This window comes from Strigops habroptila, chromosome 8 (genome assembly GCF_004027225.2).
Source record: "Strigops habroptila isolate Jane chromosome 8, bStrHab1.2.pri, whole genome shotgun sequence".
Classification (NCBI taxonomy): domain Eukaryota; kingdom Metazoa; phylum Chordata; class Aves; order Psittaciformes; family Psittacidae; genus Strigops; species Strigops habroptila.
In genome coordinates, this window is record NC_044284.2 from 20,679,630 (window position 1) to 20,702,662 (window position 23,033).

Sequence of the window (23,033 nt, forward strand, 5' to 3'; positions counted from 1 at the left end):
CTTAGTAGAAAATTTCTCTCTGGTTCTAAGAACTACTCTGAAAAGGAAACTCTGTGGGGGGACTTTGAGTCAACGAAGGGTTGTTCCCATTCTCATTAATGTTGACAGACCTTCAGAACACCTACAAAAACTCGTGGCACGCAGCTGCAGCAGCATGCCTGTTTTCTGTAGTAAACACAGACCAGAAAGTGCAGGTAAGAGGTCCCCCTACTAGAAGCTAGGAAGGTCACAGCATGAAACTTTTCTCCTTAGTATATCACAGCTGCTAAATGAATCTAAATTTCTAAATTCAGAAGTTCTAGTATGTCAGATCAGAACTTGATAACTTCATTTATAGAAAAAATAATTAAAGTTAAGTATACCTGCAGCAGCAGTTCTTGTAGTTGGGCTCGCTTCTGTTTTATCCTTTCGATCCGCTTCTGTTTTTCTATCTTAAAATATAAATGCATCAGGATATTTACTTAGTTACCTTGTCTGTTCCAGTGTGCCTCTTCAGTTTATCATCTTTATCATTTATACCTGATAAAGAGGTATCAGCACACTGCTACCTCTTTAGAGCTGTATCAGTGTGCTGCACCTTACAGAAATACACACTTTCTTCATAAATGTTGGTGGATTCCAGTGCACAGTAAGTAAACTGCAAAAGTCTTTCCAGGCCTACCCATCTGCCATATATTTTGTTATTTTTCAAACAGACTAATTGCACAGCCGCACCAATTCCTCCATGAAACAGGTCAGACAAACTCTAATGTCTGTCTTTGTCATAGAATCTAACTCCAGTAAAGAGTAAATTAATACAAGAGGCTTTATTATTTCCTCACCCATTCCTCCTCTTTTCTGTTGTGCACTGAGTACCAATTAGCACCAAATTAAATGCTTGAGGAAGGGGTGCTTTGGGATTAGTTGGTTGGTTCCTTTTTTTCCCTTCTGCCCCCCAGCTCCTTTGGAATTGTCCACATCCCTTCCACTGTTCTCCTGGCTGCAAGCTATTAGACATAAATGTGCAGAGACGGGGCTCAGGATCATCACCCGCATCTTTCAAGAGAGCTCCACTTTTTGTTTGGACTACTTATGTGAGACTTGCTTAAACTAACAAGATTTCAGCAACAAAAGGGGGTAGAGGTAACATTATCTACATGAGCACAAAATCCATTTCTTGCAACAGTTCTTTTAATGCCAGTTTGAGGGGCGAAGCTGTATTCAACCTAAATAGGCAGTGTTTGGGACAGCAATGGCACTGATGCCTACTGACACCACAGAGACAACCAAGGGTACTTTAAATAGTGCCCCGGGGCAACCCTAGAGAACTGGACAGTAGTTGTCATGTTTAAAAGGGATTTTTCTTCATCTTTCTGCTGGTGCCAGCACTGTATCACTGCTCCCCAAAATATTAAACTCTTAAATTGCCTTTTCATCAACCACAGAAACTAAATGATGCAGTCTGTCAAAACTAAACTCCCCTGTTCTATTTACAGTGGTGCTTTATGGACCCCCCACCCCCTCAATGTTTAAGGTGCTTCCTTCAGAGCACAGTAGATGCCTTTTTTTGCTGGGACAAATATGTAACTTTCAAAACCAATAAACAGTAGAGATGATAGATATAATTTAGACATGGTTTCTATATAACAAGCTTTTTTGTACTGATTTCTCATTTTGTACTGGTAATCTTATGGAACAACACAGTAAGAAGAGTTCGCACTTTACACAGCTTTAAGAGGAAAATGAATTCAGGTTTTCACACCATGCAAATGCAGCTTTATTTTCTATTCTTTTCAGTTATGTCATAGGAAGCAACATTTTAAGAAACTGCCTGGCTTCCATTTTGTGCATATGTAATTAGAGCCTGAAACAGTGAATAGCAGAAGATCATTGTTGATGAGACAATGAAATTCAAGTTCCAGATTTGTAACAATAACCTATACTTAAGATAATGCATTCACAGGAATCAATGTAAAATGTACATTTATCTGTAGCTTTTTAAAAACCAGAATCCTAAAGAAAAATGGTTGAGCATCTGCCTACTCGTTGGGTGGATGTATTTTCCAAGTTGCTATACTGGACAGACAGTAAAAGCTTCTTTCTTACCACATCTAGAAAGACACTTGATGTAAATTAACTTGCACAAAAATAATTGTTCTGTACTGCAGAGGCATCCCGCCCACCTTGTAAGGTATTTGATGCCACAGGTATCACAAATAAAATACATATTAAGATGTATTTACAGTCAGTCATTGCAGCAGTCCGCAGTCAATACAGTAACTTGTGCTCTTTATTTATAGAACATTTGGCCTGAAGGACCAAGCAACATTTGTGCATATGAATTCTGGCATCCTTACAAAAACACAGTAACTCCCAGCCTGCTGGAGAAATAATGGAAATAAATAACCAATAAGTAAAACTTCTTTTTTTTCCCCCGTCAGTTTTTAACCAGTATTTAACATCCTAGCAGGAATTATTTTTCAACTTCATTTCCTGTGAATGGCATTTCCAAGTACAGACAGGAATAGAAAATTGGGTCTCCTTTTAAACATACACCATTTCGTAAGCATAACTGCACCATATATTCTTCTGACTTTTCTGCTGGTTAATTTGGGCCACTACAGACTTTAATCTTAAAAGTATTCCCTGATTTTTTTAAGGTAAACAGGTGGTTTTCTTCCCAAACTTCATGTAATGTATACGACAGAAAACTGCACTAAGCATACATACACATATCCTTTCAGTTTATTCAAATATCAAAAGAGGTATTTTCATGATGTGCAAGGGTTCAAATTGAGAAAAAAAACAAAACACCCTCTTCTAAAGTAGAGCAGCTCCATTATCACAACCTGTGACCTATGCAAGATTTCCCATCTGCCTCACCTTACCTCTAGATTCTGACATTCCTGAGCTGAGTTTGTGGGAAGGCCGATCCATCTGATTTCCTTCTTCTCTTTTGAAATTATGTTCATTGCCATCAGGACATTGAGGGCATCATAAACTCTCCGCCTGATATTTTTCTGATCATAAGCCTGCTAAGAAAACAATACAGAATTAAGTACAACAAAAGAATTCAAAAAGGAAAAAGAGATGGAACATATCCTTCAGAGATAGATACATAGAAGATGAAAAGTCAGAATGGCAGTTCATGTCAGAAGGGTATTAAAATACGGTGCTTTTATTTGTGCTACTACTTGGGTACCACATGAGCTGTTTGGTTGCAGATGGAAGCCTGGGGCCTGCTTGAAGCCTCTGCAGCAAATTCCCACCATGGCAAGTCTGTTGCAGTTGAAAAGCCTAACTATTTTGGCAGACTTCTCTAATTTGTTTCTAATTTAGAGGGAGTTCGAGTCTTTATTTTAATTCTGTATTTTTAAATTTCAGAGGGTAAGTCTTGATCTTTGGGAAGTAGTTAAGTAAGCGAAGGAAAGTATCTGCTGTGGCAGGATAGTGCAGAAACAGAAGAGACAGAATTCCACCATAAACCAGCCAGTTCTGTGATGGCATAACACATCTCCACATGTATTTCCTTACCGAGTCCGTAGCTAGGTGGCTGTTGGAGTTTGTGAATTCCAGTACCAGCTCATCAGCGACTTCATTGTATGAAGTTGTTCCTTTACGTTGAACTTTTTCACATACTTTCATTGAAAAATGCCTCAGACCCTTCCCATTTTTATCTCCTTTTTTGCTCCTCTTACTGGAAGGAAAAAAAAAAAGTTTTAATACATCAAATGTTAATAAGCTACTTTGTTGCACAGCAAAAGGCCACCTTTCGCAACAGGAACCAGGACTGGTGACATCATGTACTACCTAAATGAAAAATAAAGCTGTTCTGCTTTTTCAAATCAGTTTCTTGTTTCTTCCAAGTTGGCAAAAAAAAGCACACTGGAATCCCTTCCCCTTTCTCAGCCATTTCTACACGGATGGTGCTTGAACACATGCTGCTGGGCTGATGCTTAGAAAACTGGATTTGTAATTCATCTCCAGGTAGTTTCACAAAAGAACAACCAAAAAAAGGGGAAAACCTTACAAGGTGTTTAAGTGCTTGGAAGCCAGATTTATAGGCAACTCATGTTTGTGCTTAAAATAGAAAAGTGATAAAGCAAAGAGTAATGAATTATAACTACAACAAATAACATACAACATAGCTTTTACGTGGAAGTGGGAACATGACTCCCATCTCTCCAAAGAGCAGATCTGAAGAAGTAAAACAAGTCTGACTGTATGCATCAAATACATGTTTGATAATACTCACCTTTCTGAAAAATCTGACTCTATAAATTCTTGAGTCCGCTTTCGGTCCCTAAGAAAAGACAATTCAAACTTAAGATTAAAATCACATTATGCATTTAGACCAGTAAAATCCATGTATTTGTGCCCTAATGTTTGCTGTTACTTGTTTACTGAAAAGGGGAAAATAGCACACACAGAGCTTGACAAAATGTGAGGGGAGGTGGTCAGGAAGTCGGAGGTTGTCTAAGCTCACTGCCAGAGAAGTTCTAATCCCAATTTTACCATGCTTTGCCTGTATGATTTTAGGCAACTCACTTCATCTGGAACTATAGGAAGTGCTGGTGTGAGCTAGATAACCAAATCTCATCAAAAAAGGAGAAGCTGGGCTCCTTTGAGAATTCCTATTTAAAATTTCTCACTGTGGAAGAAAAATGCATTTAAAAGTGCATAAATCTGTCCTGTATTTCCAGGACACTGAATGTTTTGGTATCTTTAAACAAAAAACAAGGGGAAACACTAAGCAGTTCATATTAGAGCTGATACACACAGAGCTGAAGACGATACTCTGAGTTCTGCACAGGAGCAACAGTCACCAGTCATTGCCGGTTTCCTTATTGTTCTGTCCATTAGCTACAGCAAGCAGACTGCAGAAGGTGTATTCCAAACTTGTCTTTTATTCTTGCAGCTGATACAGTGCACACACTGCTTGAGACCTCGCAGTAAATTACTTCATGTTGTTACCTTGCAGTTTCAAAACCAGGGCTCACAGCAGATACTTTCGCAGCTAAAACCTGACAATGCTAAAAAAGGGAGCTGAACAAAAATGATGGATTTGAAGCTCCATGCCATGAAAGCCTCATGTGTCTGGTTGTACAACCCAGAACCCGCTAGCAGACATCTTCCTCAGCAGTGCCAGCAGGATCTGTGTCCGTGGCAACCCCTGTCCATGGTGCTTAACAGTGCAGGCAGCTCAGTTGGGGCGGGCTGCAGTGTTCCTGTGCACAATGGGGACCTGGACCAGCAGTAAATGAACGAAGAGCTGCCCCTGCAGCTGTAAGCCAGGCTGCTGGAGGTGGTATGGAGCCCTGAGAGTGAACATGCTCATGTCTCATTTGATTTTGGAAACAACTTGGAATCTGTGAAGACAAGCAAACAATGGATAAAGCAAGAAGCCTGGGCTTGCAGTCCTCTGGAACTGTCAGAGCATCACTTCGGAAGTCCTCTGGAACTTCAGCAAGGGGTCACCACTTAGGCTTGGCAGTACCATAGAGCCTTCCTCACCTCTGCTCTTCAGATGAAAATACCACCTGTTGTATGGACTTCTGCAGGGATCAATACTGATTGGCCAGTCTGGAGAACATCTTGCCCCTTTTTGTGGGTGAAACAATAGTTAGGCTCATTGGAAATACTGTGGATTTTGACAGTATACGAAGAGAAGAATGGTGCTTATCCTTGGTGGTGGTGGTTGACGCACTGCAATAGGCTTCTCTCTGGTAATCTCCATCACCGGGTTTTGATGAAGCTTAAGAAAGCTAATGGGTGTTGAGTCTCTGGTTTAGCAGCTGTGAACAGATATTAGAGCTTTTCCCTCCTCTGGGGACTGAACCAACCATGCAGCCTGGCCTCCACATGTCACAAGACTTGCTGAAACAAAGTAATCTTTGACAACTCCCTTTTCAAATAAAATCAGAACTAAGTGATTTAAAAGGTATTTATGGAAATAAACACATACTCAGGGAAAAAAAAAAAAATAATTCAAACTTAAAACCTTCCCAGCTCAGCATGCAGTTTATTGACTCGGTGGTGGGGATACAGTGACTGGGAAGTACAAGCCTAGAACAGTCCTTGCTTACAGCACAGAATAAAGGAAGTCAAGGTACAACCACTATACTCTCCCTTCTGCTGTTTCTTAGATACTCCATTTCCCCACCTCTGAGGCTAGAAAGGTACCACTGACATTCATCACTGATTAGAGAAGTTAACCTAGATGCAGAAATAAATTTTTAATTTTCAGATGCAAAGAGCTACATCTGCCTTGAGACAGATATGCTCAGCAGTACTGGTATTAAAAGAACAACCAAACCATGAAATACTGTAAAGACCAAATTTCCTTAGAAGAGATAAAGACAGTCATGTTACTCTGGAGTACCTCAGAACCCCATGAAAACTTGTTGCTAGTGTAAAATAGTAATAAAAATACAACACTGATTACATTCAAAATTTTCCATTAGAGTTAGGTCTTAAACACCTTTGAAAGTGTTTCTGACAGTCTCTCCCTCTGCTAGCACCCTCCAATACGTTCAATAGCAGAGCTACTTGGATATAGAGATCATAGAGATCATAGAATAATTTGGGTTAGAAGGGACCTTTAAAGATCATCTAGTCCAACCCCACCTGCAATGAGCAGGGACATCTTGAGGTTGCCCCATTCAACCTGACTTTGAATGTTGCCAGGGATGGGGCGTCTACCACCTCTGTGAGCAACTTGTGCCAGTGTTTCACCACCCTCACAGGAAAGAACTTCCTAATCTCTCATCTAAATCTATCCTCTTTCATTTTAAAGCCATTCCCCCTTGTCCTATCCCTACATGCCATCATAAAAAGTCCCTCTCCAGGTTTCTTGTAGGCCCCCTTTAGGCACTGGAAGGCTGCTATAATAAGGTCTCCCTGGAGCCTTCTGTTCTCCAGGCTGAACCACCCCAACTCTCTCAGCCTGTCTTCATAGCACAGGTTTTCCATCCTGATGATTTCTTTTTTTTTTAAACAGTACTTGTCCCAGTACAGATCCCTGAGGGACACCACTCATCACTGATCGCCATCTGAATATTGAACCACTGACCACTGCCCTCTGGATGTGACCATCCAACCAATTCCTCATTTGTCAAACAGTCCATCCATCTAATCCATCTCTCCAGTTTAGAGAGAAGGCTGTTGTGGTGGACTCTGTCGAAGGCCTTACAGATAGATGACAACCTGTTGGACAGATTCAACAGGTTACCAGCAAGATACACTATTGTTTAAAGCATGCTCTGAGATATGTTTCCCCATCCATGAATTCATGAAAAAAAAAGGCTTGTTTTAACAGGACTCATGAATTTGTGACTCTCTCTCAGATGCTGCCATGAAACAAAATTTAAACAGTCTGTGAAGTGACCAGTGCCTGCACTTCCATGCCCATATGCTCCAGACATCAGAAGTGTGTAACAGGCTGAAGAGCATACTCCTTTATAGTTGTGCAAGAACCAGAAGGTGTGAGCCAACATACAGACACAACAGTATATACACAGGAAGAGATCAGCACAGATCCTCAAACACCTTTAAATTAAACAGGACTCTTACCCTGGGACCCAGCCAGAAGTTTCCGTTATGTGTGCCTGTGTGACCATTGCTGGAGCTGGGTTATATGGACTCCCAATGAGAACACTCCCCGAATTCGTCAGTCTTTGTGATGTGCTTATGATCTATGAAATTTAGAAATAAAAACCACACAGCTCTCAAGAAAGCAGAGGTTACCACAGCCCCAGAGCCACACTAAGCATCATACTAAGGGGAAAAAGAAAAGCCAACTACCAAAAACCCCAACAAAAAACCCCAACAAATTCTGTACAAGATAGAAGCAGCAGTCAAAATATACAGAAGAAATGTCATAAGAAACTCTTCATACATGAAAGTAATTACAGTGCTGCTAAGATTTCTACTAATTGCACCATATTACTGTATTACTCATCTGGACAAGAACTAGAGAAGTTCTGGCTGACAGGATCTGTGCCTATACACATCTAAGTGTTTCCTCAAAAATACTTCCGGCAATTTCTTGATCACTGCAATCAATAAAGCCTCCTTTCCAATGGGTTTGCCTCTTGTAATTGTCTGCCTTTGGTACCAGAGACAACCTGAGCTGCAGGCAAAGTATTCCCAGCAGTTTCCAGCATTCACAAGATCTCAAGGCATTCCGGCAAGCTAATAACACAACACTGTACCTCTGGAATGACGTGTAAAGTCTATACAGCATGGATTTAACTTACATTTAGTCAAACCTGGTGAAATTGTACATACAGTGATACACTAAGACACTTGGTCTCAACTGTTAAATCTCATCTAATTCATTCTTTAATGTAGGCCACCAGAAGAATTCAGATAGTACGTAAAATGAGAACAGTATTAATTAGTTAATCTTTAAAAGAAAATACATGGTAAATTATTTTTATTCCAGTATGGTAAATTCATACCAAAGCTGCTTGGACAATGCTTTTTACTCATATGCCTTATTTCACTTTCTAAAACTTTATTTTACTCCATTTGTTAGAGACATTTTGAGTACTGACTATATTAAACACTGTAGTTCCCTTTACTACTTAACTTACCCAAAACCCATGCAAGTATACAGCAGATACTTTGGTGTCCATCAGGAGTGTTTAAACAAGTAGAAAAAAAAATGGTATCTGAAGAATTTCCCATTTCCTTAGCTCATGGAGCATTACTTCACATCCCTCCCAACACCACATCATAATTACATATATGTATTTTTTGTCTTAAAGATGTAAAATTACCTTACTTATTTTTGCAAAAGGAAAGCTTGACAGAAACAAATGAAACCAGAAATCTAGGAAAACCACCACACAGGTATGAGTTAGATATTTAGTGGTTGATAGTGGAGAGCAGAATATCCCTGACTGGCTGCTTTACACATGCACACAGGCACAGGAGCATTTTTTGATTAAATGATTAATTTTTAAAAGCTTGCTTAAGCTCAGCACTGGTGTAACACCAGGATGTGAGAGTCAGTAATGCAACATTTAAATTAAACATCAGTCCAATCCAGTAACTTTTTACATCAGTTTCTTGCAAAACTATAAGCAACATCTATTCGCAGTGAGCGTATGGCTCTGCAGCGAACGGCAGACATGTGCCACAGAGATTTTAAGTATTTTGCACACTGAAATGCATTTCACCACATTCCACCCTCTCTGAAGTTTCACACTGTTCTACCAATGCCTTGTAAATCACAGATCAAATGTGTTGTAAGGGAGTATTTTACATCCAGCCTCCTCATTTTCGTGTGACAACCACTGTAACAGAGGTGGCAAATCACGACGGGACCGACCTGTCCCTTGTCCTCCTGTCCCTTGGTGCCATCTAGTGTTGAGGGACCCTGGCGGCAGCAGCCCCCTCCCATGGCTGCTACCCCTTTCCCCCCTACAAAAATCCACCTGTCCAGAGCTGCTTATTAAAGCTGTGGGTTCTTGGATGCTGGGACACAGGTGTCATGGGCACACTAACAGGCATGGTTTCAGTGTCACTTTCAATTTTACTAGTGAATGCTTTTGCTTTCACAAAAAAATGCTACACCGTGTATTTTCAGAGCGCTAATTCCATCTTAACAGCAAGTACTTTTCCAGTGTGCCTGAAGTAATCACATAAATTCACTGCACAGCACAAACCAGAAAAAACCTCACCCTAATTTAGCGAACAGAGCACCTGTAGGATGTGTTATATTCCTGTAATTAAACACTAACATTTTATCCGACTCCATTGAGTCGGCTTCATTTGGAGCTCGGCTAAGGTGCCTCTATACAAATGCCCGTGGTATGGGGAACAAGCAAGAGGAATTAGAGATGTGTGCAAGGTTACGGGAATATGATGTCATTGGTATCACAGAAACATGGTGGGATGGCTCCTATGACTGGAGTGTCGGAATGGAAGGTTACAGGCTGTTTAGAAAAGACAGGCCAGGCAGACGGGGAGGGGGCGTTGCTATCTATGTCAGTGATAGGCTGGAGAGTATGGAACTCTGTCTGGGGACGGGTGATGAGGTAACAGTGTTTGTGGGTCAGGATCAAAGGGAAAACAGCAACAGGGGACATTACGGTGGGGATCTGTTACAGGCCGCCTGATCAAGAGGACTCTGTGGATGAAGCGCTCTACAGACAGATAGGAGCAGCCTCACGCTCGCAGGCCCTGGTCCTCATGGGGGACTTCAACCATCCTGACATCTGTTGGAGGGACGGTACGGCCTGGCACAAGCAATCCAGGAGGTTCCTCGATTGTGTGGAAGACAACTTCCTCTTTCAAGCAGTAGAGGAGCCGACGAGGAGAGGTGCCATGCTGGACCTTGTGCTCACCAACAGGGAGGGACTGGTTGGAAATGTAATGCTCCAGGGCAGCCTTGGCTCTAGTGATCATGAGATGGTTGAGTTTGAGATCCTCAGGACGGTGAGAAGAGCGTGCAGCAAGCTCACTGCCCTGGACTTCAAGAAAGCAGACTTTGGCCTCTTCAGGAACCTCCTTAGTAAGGTTTCATGGGATACAGTCCTAGAGGGCAGGGGGGCCCAAGACTGCTGGTCGGTATTCAAGGATCACCTGCTACGTGCTCAAGAGTGTTGCATCCCGACTAGAAGAAAGTGCAGCAGGAGGGCCAGGAGACCTCCATGGATGGACAAGGAGCTGCTGAGGAAACTTAGAGGGAAAAAAGAAGCTTATAGAAGGTGGAAGCAAGGACAGGCGGCCTGGGAAGAATACAGGAGCATTGCCTGAGAAGCTAGGGACCAGGTTAGGAAAGCTAAGGCCCAGCTAGAATTAAGTTTGGCAAGGGATGTAAAAGATAACAGGAAAGGATTCTATAGATACGTAGCAAATAAAAGACAGGCTAGGGACAATGTAGGCCCTCTCCAGAAGCTATCAGGAGAACTGGCTACCATGGATTTGGAGAAGGCTGAGGTTCTTAATGACTTCTTTGCCTCAGTCTTCACCAGCAAATGCTCTGACCACACAACCCAAGTCTTGGAAAGCAAATGCAGGGACTGTGAGAACGAAGACCTTAGGCCCACTGTAGGAGAGGATCAGGTTCGAGGCCATCTTAAGAACCTGAACGTGCACAAGTCCATGGGACCTGATGAAATCCATCCACGGGTCCTGAAGGAGCTGGCGAATGAAGTTGCTAAGCCACTGTCCATCATATTCGAAAAATCCTGGCAGTCAGGTGAAGTTCCCGATGACTGGAAGAAGGGTAATATAACCCCCATTTTCAAGAAGGGGAAGGTGGAAGACCCGGGGAACTACAGACCAGTCAGCCTCACCTCTGTGCCTGGCAAAATCTTGGAACAGTTTCTCCTGGAAAACATGCTAAGGCACATGAAAAACAACGAGGTGGTTGGTGACAGCCAACATGGCTTCACTAAGGGGAAATCCTGCCTGACCAGTTTGGTGGCCTTCTATGATGGAGCCACGGAACTGATGGACAGCGGCAGAGCAGTTGATGTCATCTACCTGGACTTGTGCAAAGCATTCGACACTGTCCCACATGACATCCTTGTCTCTAAATTGGAGAGACATCAATTTGATAGATGGACCACTCGGTGGATAAAAAACTGGCTCGATGGCCGCACGCAAAGAGTTGTGGTAAATGGCTCGATGTCCAGTTGGAAACCTGTAACGAGTGGTGTCCCTCAGGGATCGGTGTTGGGACCGGTCCTGTTCAACATCTTTGTCGGCGACATGGACAGTGGGATTGAGTGCGCCCTCAGCAAGTTTGCCGATGACACCAAGCTGTGTGGTTCGGTTGATACGCTGGAGGGAAGGGATGCCATCCAGAGGGACCTTGACACGCTTGTGAGGTGGGCCGATGCCAACCTCATGAAGTTTAACCAAGCCAAGTGCAAGGTCCTACACCTGGGTCAGGGCAACCCCAGGCACTGCTACAGGCTGGGCAGAGAAGAGATTCAGAGCAGCCCTGCAGAAAAGGACTTGGGGGTGTTGGTTGACGAGAAGCTTAACATGAGCCGGCAGTGTGCGCTTGCAGCCCAGAAAGCCAACCGTATCCTGGGCTGCATCAAAAGAAGCGTGACCAGCAGGTCAAAGGAGGTGATCCTGCCCCTCTACTCTGCTCTTGTGAGACCCCACTTGGAGTATTGTGTACAGTTCTGGTGTCCTCAACATAAAAAGGACATGGAGCTGTTGGAGCGAGTCCAGAGGAGGGCCACAAGGATGATAAGAGGGCTGGAGCACCTCCCGTATGAAGACAGGCTGAGAAAGTTGGGGCTCTTCAGCCTGGAGAAGAGAAGGCTGCGTGGAGACCTCATAGCAGCCTTCCAGTATCTGAAGGGGGTCTACAAGGATGCTGGGGAGGGACTCTTCCTTAGGGACTGTAGTGGTAGGACAAGGGGTAATGGGTTCAAACTTAAACAGAGGAAGTTTAGATTAGATATAAGGAAGAAGTTCTTTACAGTGAGGGTGGTGAAGCACTGGAATGGGTTGCCCAGGGAGGTTGTGGATGCTCCATCCCTGGCGGTGTTCAAGGCCAGGTTGGACAGAGCCTTGAGCCACATGGTTTAGGGCAAGGTGTCCCTGCCCATGGCAGGGGGGTTGGAACTAGATGATCCTAAGGTCCTTTCCAACCCTTACGATTCTATGATTCTATGATTCTATCAACGATACTTACACTGCTGTATTTATGCCTACAGACCAAATCTAAAGCAGCTGAAACAAACACTCGTACAGAAGACTCCAGCCTGCAGATTGTGTCGATTCCCCTCTTTGCCCAGCCATGCCCCAGGGGATTCAGAGCGATGGTCACCACGCAGCCAACAGCCCCCTCCGCTGTCCCTGGGGCTGTGTGCTGGCCTGGAGGGCCTAGAGTGGCCCCAGGGGCTGAAACCTGCAGTGGTTAAATAACACCAGATCCCCCTTGCAGCAGCAGGGTGTTGCTAAGGCAGGCAAGATGCCAAAGAAGTGCTGACGTTCCCTCTGTTACGAACTTGTGAACATTCTCTTTGAGATGGTCTGGCACACAACACAACACAGCTCTCCACTGATGTCTTATGAAGGCTTGCGTAAACGGCTATTTAATAAGAAAATCTTTTCTGAATAGAGATCTATCCTTGCAAAGCAGCAGAATAAAAAAAAAAATTAAATGTTATAAAAATAAAAAATAACAATAAACATGTGTCTCACACCATGTAGTAGCTTTTCAAATTCTACCTGCTGTAGAACCTAAACTGTAACTAGGGTTCGCTTAACGCAAAAGCAGGGTCTTGAGAAGTCACTTGTAAGAGCAGGAACTGCATTAACTGACTGCTCAGCTGTGCTCAGCTGTTATTTACTGCCCTCACAAAATACAGCCTCTGCAGCAGACCTATCCCAGTGTAACGCCACAGGGCACATGCTCCAGCAGTGCTCAGGCACTGAAGAGGACCGTTCCGTGGCAGACAGCCTGTGGGTGGCACTGCAGCTGGAGAGCTCTGCTCTGTGGAGAACACAGCACGGCGGTGCTGCAGTGCCTGTGCCCCTCTGTCCGACCGGGGCCACTGAGGAACAGTGATGTGAAAAACACCCAACTCAACCGTTTACAAAACTCATCAAATGGTAACTGCGGTCAGGATAAGTGCTTGGCAAGCAGGTTACTAGAAACGGTTCCCTGTATTGATATTCACCTACTTAGTTTTCTGGCCACCAGAACACCCAAATTTTTTCTCAAAACCAGTCTGGCAATACACACTCACAAGCAGTTATCACTGACAGGAAAAGACAGTTTTAACGAGGAGCTTCAACAAGTTAAATCTTCAGTGACACACTCGAGACATTTACTGCTTCGTGCAGCTGGAGATTCACTGCTGAGAATCCAACTCAGCGTTTCAATAAAATTCTTAATGACATTTTTTTTTTCTTACCACACTTTTGAGTTAAAATGGCAGCTGGTGAAGTGTGTCCATGTCCATTCAAAGCCAGGAGGACAGGTATCCCCTAAGGTCACATGCAGGATGGCTGCTGGGAGTGGCAGTACCCACACATCATCACCTTTCCACCCAGGTGGGGCACCCGAGCAGCCTTTGCAGCTGAGGCAGGAAGCAGCATGTTCTTAGCACTACTCACATCTTTGTTTCCCATGTTTCCATTTTACACTAGCAGGAAGCCACGTGGCTTGTTACACAAGTTAGAACTTACCATTTGGGGTCCAACATTCACATTGATTGGTCCTAAGGTTTTTGGCAAAATCTTCGTTGGGGAGTTGGTGCTGGAAACTGGCAATGTGATTATTGAAATGTTACCTAAAGAGAGCAGTAAAAAGAGTTCTAAATTACTTCCTTAGTAATTGAAGAATAACACTGGCAAATTCTCACATCATTTGAACGTTTTGGACTCAGGTTAGCTTTTTGCCTCATGCACTGCAAACACACCCTCACTTAACAGCCTCCAGACCTTTCAGCCAATGTCACAGGGACGCTTCACAGAACTACACCTGCAATACTTCAGCTTTAAAATTATGTATGTGTGTTATTTCCAGAAACAATTTTTTCTTGCCTAAGACAAAGAGCACACAGCCTGTCATCCCTCAGCATTAACAGTTAAAATGAATGAGTGTATGTATTTCTAGGAGTTGGCATACAAACCCTATTTATAACATAACCACATGTACAAAGTGTTATTCTATAAACAGAATCACAGAACAGTTTGGGTTGGAAAGAACCTTAAAGATCATCTGGTTCCAACCCCCTGCCATGGGCAGAGACACCAGTGAAGTAAGCCTATCGCAGCCTATCACTGTAAATGACACCTTTACTAACCTGAAGTACCAGAGTGAGCAGCTGGACATCAAGATAAAGCCAGCCATGGGATCTCTAACCTGGCATGTTCTCATGCCAAGATGTTTATCATCTTTATGATCCTGGACCACTTATGGATCTAACTCATCCTGCCCTCAGGCAGAGAAGCGCAGGTCTATGCCGAGAGCCTCAAAAACAGTGCTGCTCCTCCTCTAGGCCAAATCCTATCTTGTAATCTTGATTATTCAGACTTAATGTCTTAATCAAACTGTCACACAGCACTACCATTAGCCCACGAGTGTCCAAACTGGTGCACACAAGCCACTCAAAAGCAGTGAATAAATTTATCAGTGGGTATGGTGGCAGCAGCAGCTCCTGTCTCTATGACAGTTCCAAACCAAAAGAGCAGGGAATCGATCAAATGCCTCCCCCCATTCTTACACACAGCCTTGTTCAACATGGGGAATGACAGCACTGGGTCTGGAGGCAGAATCAAATACAAGGAAGAGCTGCCACTGCTTCGTAATCCGGAGGCAACTTGGGCCTGGCTGGGGTCATGAGCTGTAAGGGCAAGGATCGGCTCCTGAAGGGCCACTGAGGCTCCCTGGCACCAGCAGATGGAAACTGAAGGCACCGGAGGTGACGGGTTCCTCAGAAGAGCACAGACCCAGCCCTCATCACACCGCCCTGCCCTGCCCCTGCCACAGGAGCTGGCCCCTGGCCAGCTGAGCTCAGATGGTCCCAGGGTGACTCGGTGGGGTTGCACATCACTGTTCCCTGGTCTTTTCCTCATATAAACTGTTCTCCTCCACCACTCACTTTCCTCTTCCCACTTAGTCCTGAACCATGGTCATTCAGGTTATTATTTATTTTAGTGCACCTGTGTTCTGCCATGAGGTAACTGAAAAATCATAAATTCAACAGTGTAGCTTCTCTGTAACATGAAACAGAAGCAACGCAATTGAGAAAAATAATACTTAAAGGATCTTCTGTAGGTACAGCACAGAAGTTGAAAAGACGTACACATACACAACATCTGCCCTTTACAAAAACTGAACAGGTATGAGAAATATTTACAATTTCAGACAAGAATGTTGTAATGTTCTGTGTAAATTCCTTTGGCATCTGGAGTTACACTACTACTTAATGCTGATTTTCCAAAAGGCAGATCTGTATCTGAGAACATCTTCAGAAGCAGCTTGCTTCTTCTCTACTCAATAAATTGAGTGACTTATTGGTCACCTAACTCACCTAGAAAAAAATATACTTACAGACCCCACACACTCGCAAACCCACCCCACGGTACATCCCTGCTGTTATGAAACACTTCTTGTGAGGTAGGGCCAGAGTGCCGAAGACAACAGTAATTCCTGACTTATGCACACTGTGTTCCCATTTCGAGCTCAAAGCAGTTCTCTGAACTGGCCAGTCACTTGTCAGTTTTACTTTTGCCACAGGATTTTGCCCAGGATGTGCTAAGCTGTACTGGCATATTCCCATTGAAACCTAGTTTCCCCTCTCACTGCAGGCTGCTGTCATCACTGACATGCCTGTCACTCCCCAGCACTGCTGTAGAAATTTCCCTCTTTGCCGCTGCAGTGAAACTTGTGACACCTCTTCCTGGGAGATCAGCTCTCACTCTTTCCCCTCGCCCCTTTTCTGACCAGGGAAAACAAATAAATTACTTTCTCTGGTGCCACCCACGTACGGTCACATGGAAAGTGCAGTAAAACTGAGATGTCAGCACCTGACCTACAGTTCTCTTACACAGGGCTACACCACAGAGCCACCTCCAGCCACACTGCTGGCCTGCAAGAGGCACTGCAACATCACAATTCACAATTCAAGACTGAGACATGCCAGACTCACTGTACTGTACCACTAGCACTGCTGGTGCACAGTCAGACTCACTGTACTGTACAACTAGCACTGCTGGTGTCAGACATATGTGTGTACCCACCGTCCCACATCAGTTGCTGTGCACGCAGTTTGTTTCCTTCTCAACATGTGGCAGGTAGATGGTGATCTATTTGCACATACGTATGTACCTCCCCTTGCACACACACACAGACTCTCTGAAAACTGCAGCTTTAAAATTCAACGCCTGCAGCCAAAGCCACACACAACCACCAGATTTACTGCAGCAGCCCTGGGAAAAACCCTAATGCAGAGCTACTGCTGCACTGTGCTTTCATGTACAAGGCTACCTAGATAAACGTATACAGTCACCATTAGGGCAGCTTTAGTAAATGCAAGGGACCTTCAAATTACTTGATCTTGATTTTAAAAAGACAGTTGCTTACATATGACATACGCTTAGAACTCTTTTTGGCTAGAGCTGCTGTAAGTAAGAAACATTTTCATCTTCTAATCCCTACAACAAATCCCACATTTGGCAGCAGCAATGTCAAAATGATCTTAAGAGTTGATCAAGTTTCCCTGCCCTTTATCTTCCTTTGTAACTCCGTTATGGGTAAATACAGGTATGTGAATGTACAGACTTTTGAACACAGGTAGGATGGAAAGGGACCGGTTTATTTTTATGAGTGAGGTCTCTCTTATCCACCATGGACAGAAGCAAAGAGCAACCAAACTTTTCACAATGAGGTCATTCTGTGTATTCGTCAGCAGTTGAAAAACTGGTAAATAAGAAGTTTTATCACTTATAAATAAAATATTTCCTGCCTTCTGGGTTTCTTTTTGTTTGTTTGGGGTTCCCTCCTTCCCCCCCAAAATAGTGTCATAGTCCAGATACTCATGTGACCTCAACTGCTCCAAATATTTAATAGTGGAAACACATTAAATCTCCCATCTATCCTCACAGCAAACCACGTTTGGTTCAGTTAGCTGCTCCAAAGAGTTAACTCATTTCCAAATAGATCACACCAGCACCCCAACCTGAAGAGACAGATTTTGCAGTTGATATCGCCAGTGCCACTACTCTTCTCTAAACACAGAGAAATCCAGCTTCCAAGAGCATCCCGTCCTGCCTGCAGCCCTCGCGCAGCAGCAGCCCAGGTCTGTGGGACACAGCAGCCACCGAAGAACCTGGAGCTGGCCAGAACAACATCACCACAAGCTGGAAACTGCCAGCACAAGTACAACCAGCTCCGAGCAAGCACCTGCTTGCCGAGGTGACTAGCTGCATTTTACACCAGACTGTCAGGGTCAGTGCACCTCTGTCTGCTGAAGAGCTGGCAACCTCCAAAGTTTTGAAGGCACAGTAGTATTACAGAACAGCATTAACAGGAATAATTTATTCAAGTCTTATTTATAAAACAGCACAGAAAAAGGAGGAAGTAGATGTCACACTGTAGATCATCTAAAAATATTTAACAGACTTCTAAAACATACTCAACAGATTTCTGTATTCAACTGAAAGCAGAAATATCATCAAACGAATTATCTACGTACTTCATCATACAGCAACTGTAAAGACTTTAAACATGACTATATTCCAAATAAATGCCAAGTCTTAATAGCTCCCATCATTTGAGGACAAAAAAGACTACACTGATTTATGTTCCACTGAAAACCAGCAGTGGGTACAGTGATAGGCTGAACACAATGAGACCCATCAGCCTCCTAGTCACGGTCATCTTAGTGCATGGATGAAAAAGGTCAGCAGAGATGGATCAAACTAGAATGATTTGTATAATAATACTCAATTCTTAAATAATTTTTCTCAGCAGTACTTTCAAAGCACAAAGGAGGTCAGTGTCATTATTCCCATTTTACCTATGGAAAATGGAGCACATGGGAAAGAAACCCACTTCGAACTCTCATAGAGGGGCTTTAACTGCAATATATGTAACCCAATCACAAACTGAGCATGCTCATCACCGATGGAAATCCAAAAGTAAAAGAAATCCAGTGGGCATATGTATGTTTCTCTTAGAACAAAAGCACTTTGCTTCTACGTAAGTTATTTTCCATCCCTCAGTCAGCACTATTGCTGTTTCTCATGGACCAAAACCAGCGTTACTATTCTTTCATATTTAGAAAGACAATCACTGTATAACTATGATCTGTCCTGACATTTACAAAGTATTTTTACTTGCACACACAAAGAAAAATTCAATTCAAATGCTCCTCAGCTTCAAGCAGTCACAGAACAAAGTTTTCATATTCATGTTCATGTATACTCACACACTAACCAGCCCACAAGACTAAATCATTACGTGGCATCCTAAATAACTTCACACAAACAACACGGACTCCTTTACAAATACAAAGCTATGGAGGTTTTAGTGGTTTTTTTTCCCCCCCATGTAACTGAATCTGTTGGGTCTGCAGCTTAGTTACAAAAATAATCAGGAACAATGTCAACCAGAATCTATAGCGTCTGTCAGAGCCAGTTTGAAGGAAACCATAGCTGATGGAAGCTGGGGCCAGGCAGCTGGGGTCACACACAGTGTGCACATCAACAAAAAACGCCTTTGAATTTTTAGACAAAACACCAGGGAAGTGCTGGTAGTTTGGATTTCATATTCAGAGCTCTGAAAAAAGTCCACATTTTTAGAAGTATATCAATGAACATCCATTGTAAATAATACAGCCTATGGCTCGACAGTGATGGCAAAAAACCCAGTTCAGAGTTGTGAAATACTGGAAGTCCGGTAGAATATTTTGCAATAACGTGTGATATGTCCTCTGGGTCCTCTACTACACTACAGCATGAACTGATCTCCAAGATCAGGATAGAGTAATATAAAACATAGAAAACCTGAACTATTAGCATGTTACTAGTATGCACGTATTTTCTGGGTACATTTCATTTGTTTCTTGCACAAACTTCCTAGGCTATAAACCCAAGTTTAAAAACCCTAGATGGTCTGTAGAAGCACACACATTTCTAGAATCACATGAAATCAAAGAGATCTACAAAAAAACCAAAATGGGGCAGATGGTATTACAGTGTACTTCAAGTTTACGCTGACCAGTACATTTTCAGTCTTTTACTGTTCAATTGAGACAACTTTATAGGAGATAACAGTTGCGTGAATCTCAAAGTACCAAGGATAGATCTATTGATAACCAATTCTGTTGTCTTGCTCATTTGAGCAGATCTCTTCAAGTACACAATGAACTCCCAGTGCTCTCCAGGATTTGAGCTGGAACCCCCTAAGGCCCTGGTCAGACATCCAGCACACTGCCACTAAAACTCATTTATTCAGACCTTGTCACCAACCCGCATTCCTGCCCACAAGCACAGCCATGGCTATGGGCTATGCAGCGAACTTGCCTCCTTTTCCTTTGGCAAGGGGGAACAATGGCCGTTTTTTGGCCGAATCTGTTCCCAGGTCCAGTGAACTGCTCAGCCACCTACACAGCTACACTGGCACCAACTACGGAAAATGCTTAAAAGCTGCTGTGAGTTGACCAGAGTCAACTTCACTGGCACTGTTGCCAGAGAAGACGTCTATCAAAGCAAGCAGGAAGATACCCGCCTTACTGCTTCCTTCACAGTAGCACAAGCATACAGCATGTATGTGCCCTGTGCTGAGAAGTTTCTGGAATGCCAGCTCTATCAGAGCTTAATAAAAATTAAGTACTGCACAAAAAAAAGAGGTAATGAAACAAAGTTCATTGTGAAGTTGCATTAAAAGTTATGATTCTCACCCAAAGCAATCTGGACTGCAATCTGATCTGATTAAAGGATCCTCCCTCCCTCATGCAGCCTGCTGCAAGACGGGTGGTCTAGAGCTGTACTCCCTTTTCTCTCCACAGCAATAAACAGAGATCACCATGTCAATTCACAGATTTTAAGAATATACAGTATTAACTAAGGACAGTACAATTCACCAAAACTATTGTGTTATTCTACATTATACATTTTAAAAAGAGAAACGAAAGTCACACAGTCAACCAGCTGGAAACTGTTGCTTTTCTTCTACATCCTATTAACTAATAATTGTCAACTCACTGTTCATAGACCAAAGTGGATCAGTACCCAGTCTCTTCACTCAGATACAGATACACTGGGTCAGCCAATAGGTTTTTGTTTAAGAGGCAAACAGAACAGTTAACATGTGAAATAAATTCAGTTTTAAATGCAAGAGTATTCCCCATGGAAGATAACAAAATATGGTTTGAGTAACTTTTGTAGGTTTTTTCCCCAGGCACTCACAAATTTAGAGTTCTTTAAATTTTCAGGTCATCATCTACTGAAAATTAAGCTTGTGCTCGAGGGAACTTCTCAGTGTATTTAATTGAGTACTTTTAAAACAAACTAAAAGCATGCCGAAATAAGACCCTGGAAATAGCATCACTAAAAATGCAACCTATGAAATATAAGTTAATATTTACTGGACTTTTTTCTTTAGTTCAGATGTATTACATCTTTATTCCTATCGGCAGCTATGAGTTTTGAATGACACAACTGCAGACATCTTGTTTTTCAGAAACGAATTCTCGATGGGAGTTTTCCCAAATTTTTGGGGGATTTTTTTCCCCAAAACCAAACCTTCATGATAATTTCTACTGATTTTGCTGTCATTTTTGCTGTAATAGTTCTGATCAATCCCCCAACTTCTCAAGTTTATAAAAAACATTAACTCACAGCTAACACCCCCCCCCCCAACCTGTCTATTCTTGGTAAAATACATACTTAACAAGCAGTTACAACAATCTGCAGGCAGAATCAGAGAACAGATGGGAGAAACCTCTAGAGGTCACCTTGCCCAAGCAGGGCCACCCCGAGCAGGCTGCCCAAGACTCTGTCCAGATGGTTTTTGAATATCCACAAGGATGGAGATCCATAACCCCTCTGTGCCAGTGCTCAGTCACCCTCACAGTAAAAAGTGTTTCTTGATGTTCAGGAAAATGTCCTGTGTTTCAGCCTGCGCCCATGCCTCTGGTCCTGTAACTGGGCACCACTGAGAAGACCCTGGCCTCATCCTCTAAGCACCTGCCATTACATTAGGAAGTTCTCCCTCGGCCTTCCTTCACCAGACTAAAGTCCCAGCTCTCTCAGCCTTTCCCCGTACGAGCTGTTCCTGTCCCTTCATGATCTTTATGACCTTTGGCCCGAGTCTCTCCACTATGGCTGCGTCTCCTTCACCTGGGAGCCCCGTAACTGGACCCAGTACTCCAGCAGTGGCCTCACCAAGGCTGAGGTATGGGGAAGGCTCACCTCCCTCGCCCTGCTGGCAGCACTCCTCCCCATGCAGCCTGGGATACCCTTACCCTCCTGCATCCTCGAGGAAAGCTAGTCTTCTTCGAGCCATCCATCGTTGGCTCAAGCTCAACCTTCTGCCCGCCAGCCGCCCCGGTCCCTTCCGCACGGCTGCCGGTCGGCCGCAGCCTGTACTGCTGGAGGGCCCGTTCTCCTGGGACGGACACCGCAGCCCCTGCGCTACCTCACACCTCGCGGGCGCTTCACGCGCATGCTTCCCACAACGCTCCAAGCACTCGGCTCCTGCTCGCGGTCGGTCAGGAGCCGCTTCCCCCGTGTTCGGCGCTTCCCGCCCGCCTCGGGCGGACCTGGCCCCGCCGCGGAGCGCCACCATGTTAAGTTTAAACCAGGGTCAGCGGGAGGGGTCCCGACCGAGCCCGCTCCGTTCCCCGCAGACGATGGCGGCCTTAGCCCGCGCGCGCCTTTGTTACCCGGGGGCCTCGTGCCGCGGGGCCAGGCGCGAGCAGCCGCGCGCCGAGCAAGCCCCGGCGAAGCCCGCGTGAGCGCGGGCCGGCCTCGCGCCCGCCCTGACGCGGCCGCTGCCCTCACGCGGGCACGCGGCGCTTGAACGGACAGCGTTGGCCGGGGCGGCCCCACGCGCCTGGAAACGATTCTGGCCGGGCTACAGCGTCTGCGGGCACGGAGCGCGAGCACCGCGCGGGAGCCCGGCACAGACACAGCGCCAGCAGCGAGCCCCGCGCGGGGAAGAGCAGCAGCTGTGTGCGCCGCCTCTGCCCCACCGCACCGCGGCTTGTCCTGCACAGCTGCGCAGCCCGGGCAGAAAGCTTTAAAACCTACAAATTTGCAGTTCTCTGCATATCTTGTTTTGTTCAAAGGAATCTTGAGAACACAGCGTCCCCTCACCTGTCACTGCAGAAGGTAACAACCCATTTCAGGTGTGTTCAATTACAGTGCTCACCTGATGGCACCAGTCTCATTGAATTTACAGCTGAAAAGCAGCAGCTTTGAGTACTGAAATGATTTTGCAAGTAATATCCAACTGCAAACCTTGATTTTATTACAGGGCTTCATACCTAGGCAACTCCAGCACTCAGCAGATCAGGTGGCCTTAAACAGGAGAGGAGCCCCCAAAGCCGCAGACACCT

At 44.3% G+C, this 23,033-nt stretch overlaps 1 protein-coding gene across 5 annotated transcripts in view; it reads right to left on the minus strand.

Moving 5' to 3' along the window:
- Positions 1–23,033, minus strand: part of TFDP2 (transcription factor Dp-2) — a 65,940-nt gene that overhangs the window by 21,606 nt on the left and 21,301 nt on the right. For 2 of the 5 annotated variants that reach the window (XM_030494497.1, XM_030494493.1), the window contains 6 exons: positions 14,152–14,255; positions 7,552–7,673; positions 4,235–4,282; positions 3,514–3,676; positions 2,868–3,014; positions 363–431 (listed from right to left, as the gene is read on the minus strand). In XM_030494497.1, the coding sequence (XP_030350357.1) occupies positions 363–431; positions 2,868–3,014; positions 3,514–3,676; positions 4,235–4,282; positions 7,552–7,673; positions 14,152–14,154 (552 nt within the window). In that variant the 5' untranslated portion in view covers positions 14,155–14,255. The remainder of the gene's footprint in view (positions 1–362; positions 432–2,867; positions 3,015–3,513; positions 3,677–4,234; positions 4,283–7,551; positions 7,674–14,151; positions 14,256–23,033) is intronic. The other 3 variants (XM_030494494.1, XM_030494498.1, XM_030494496.1) reach the window with 3 other exon arrangements.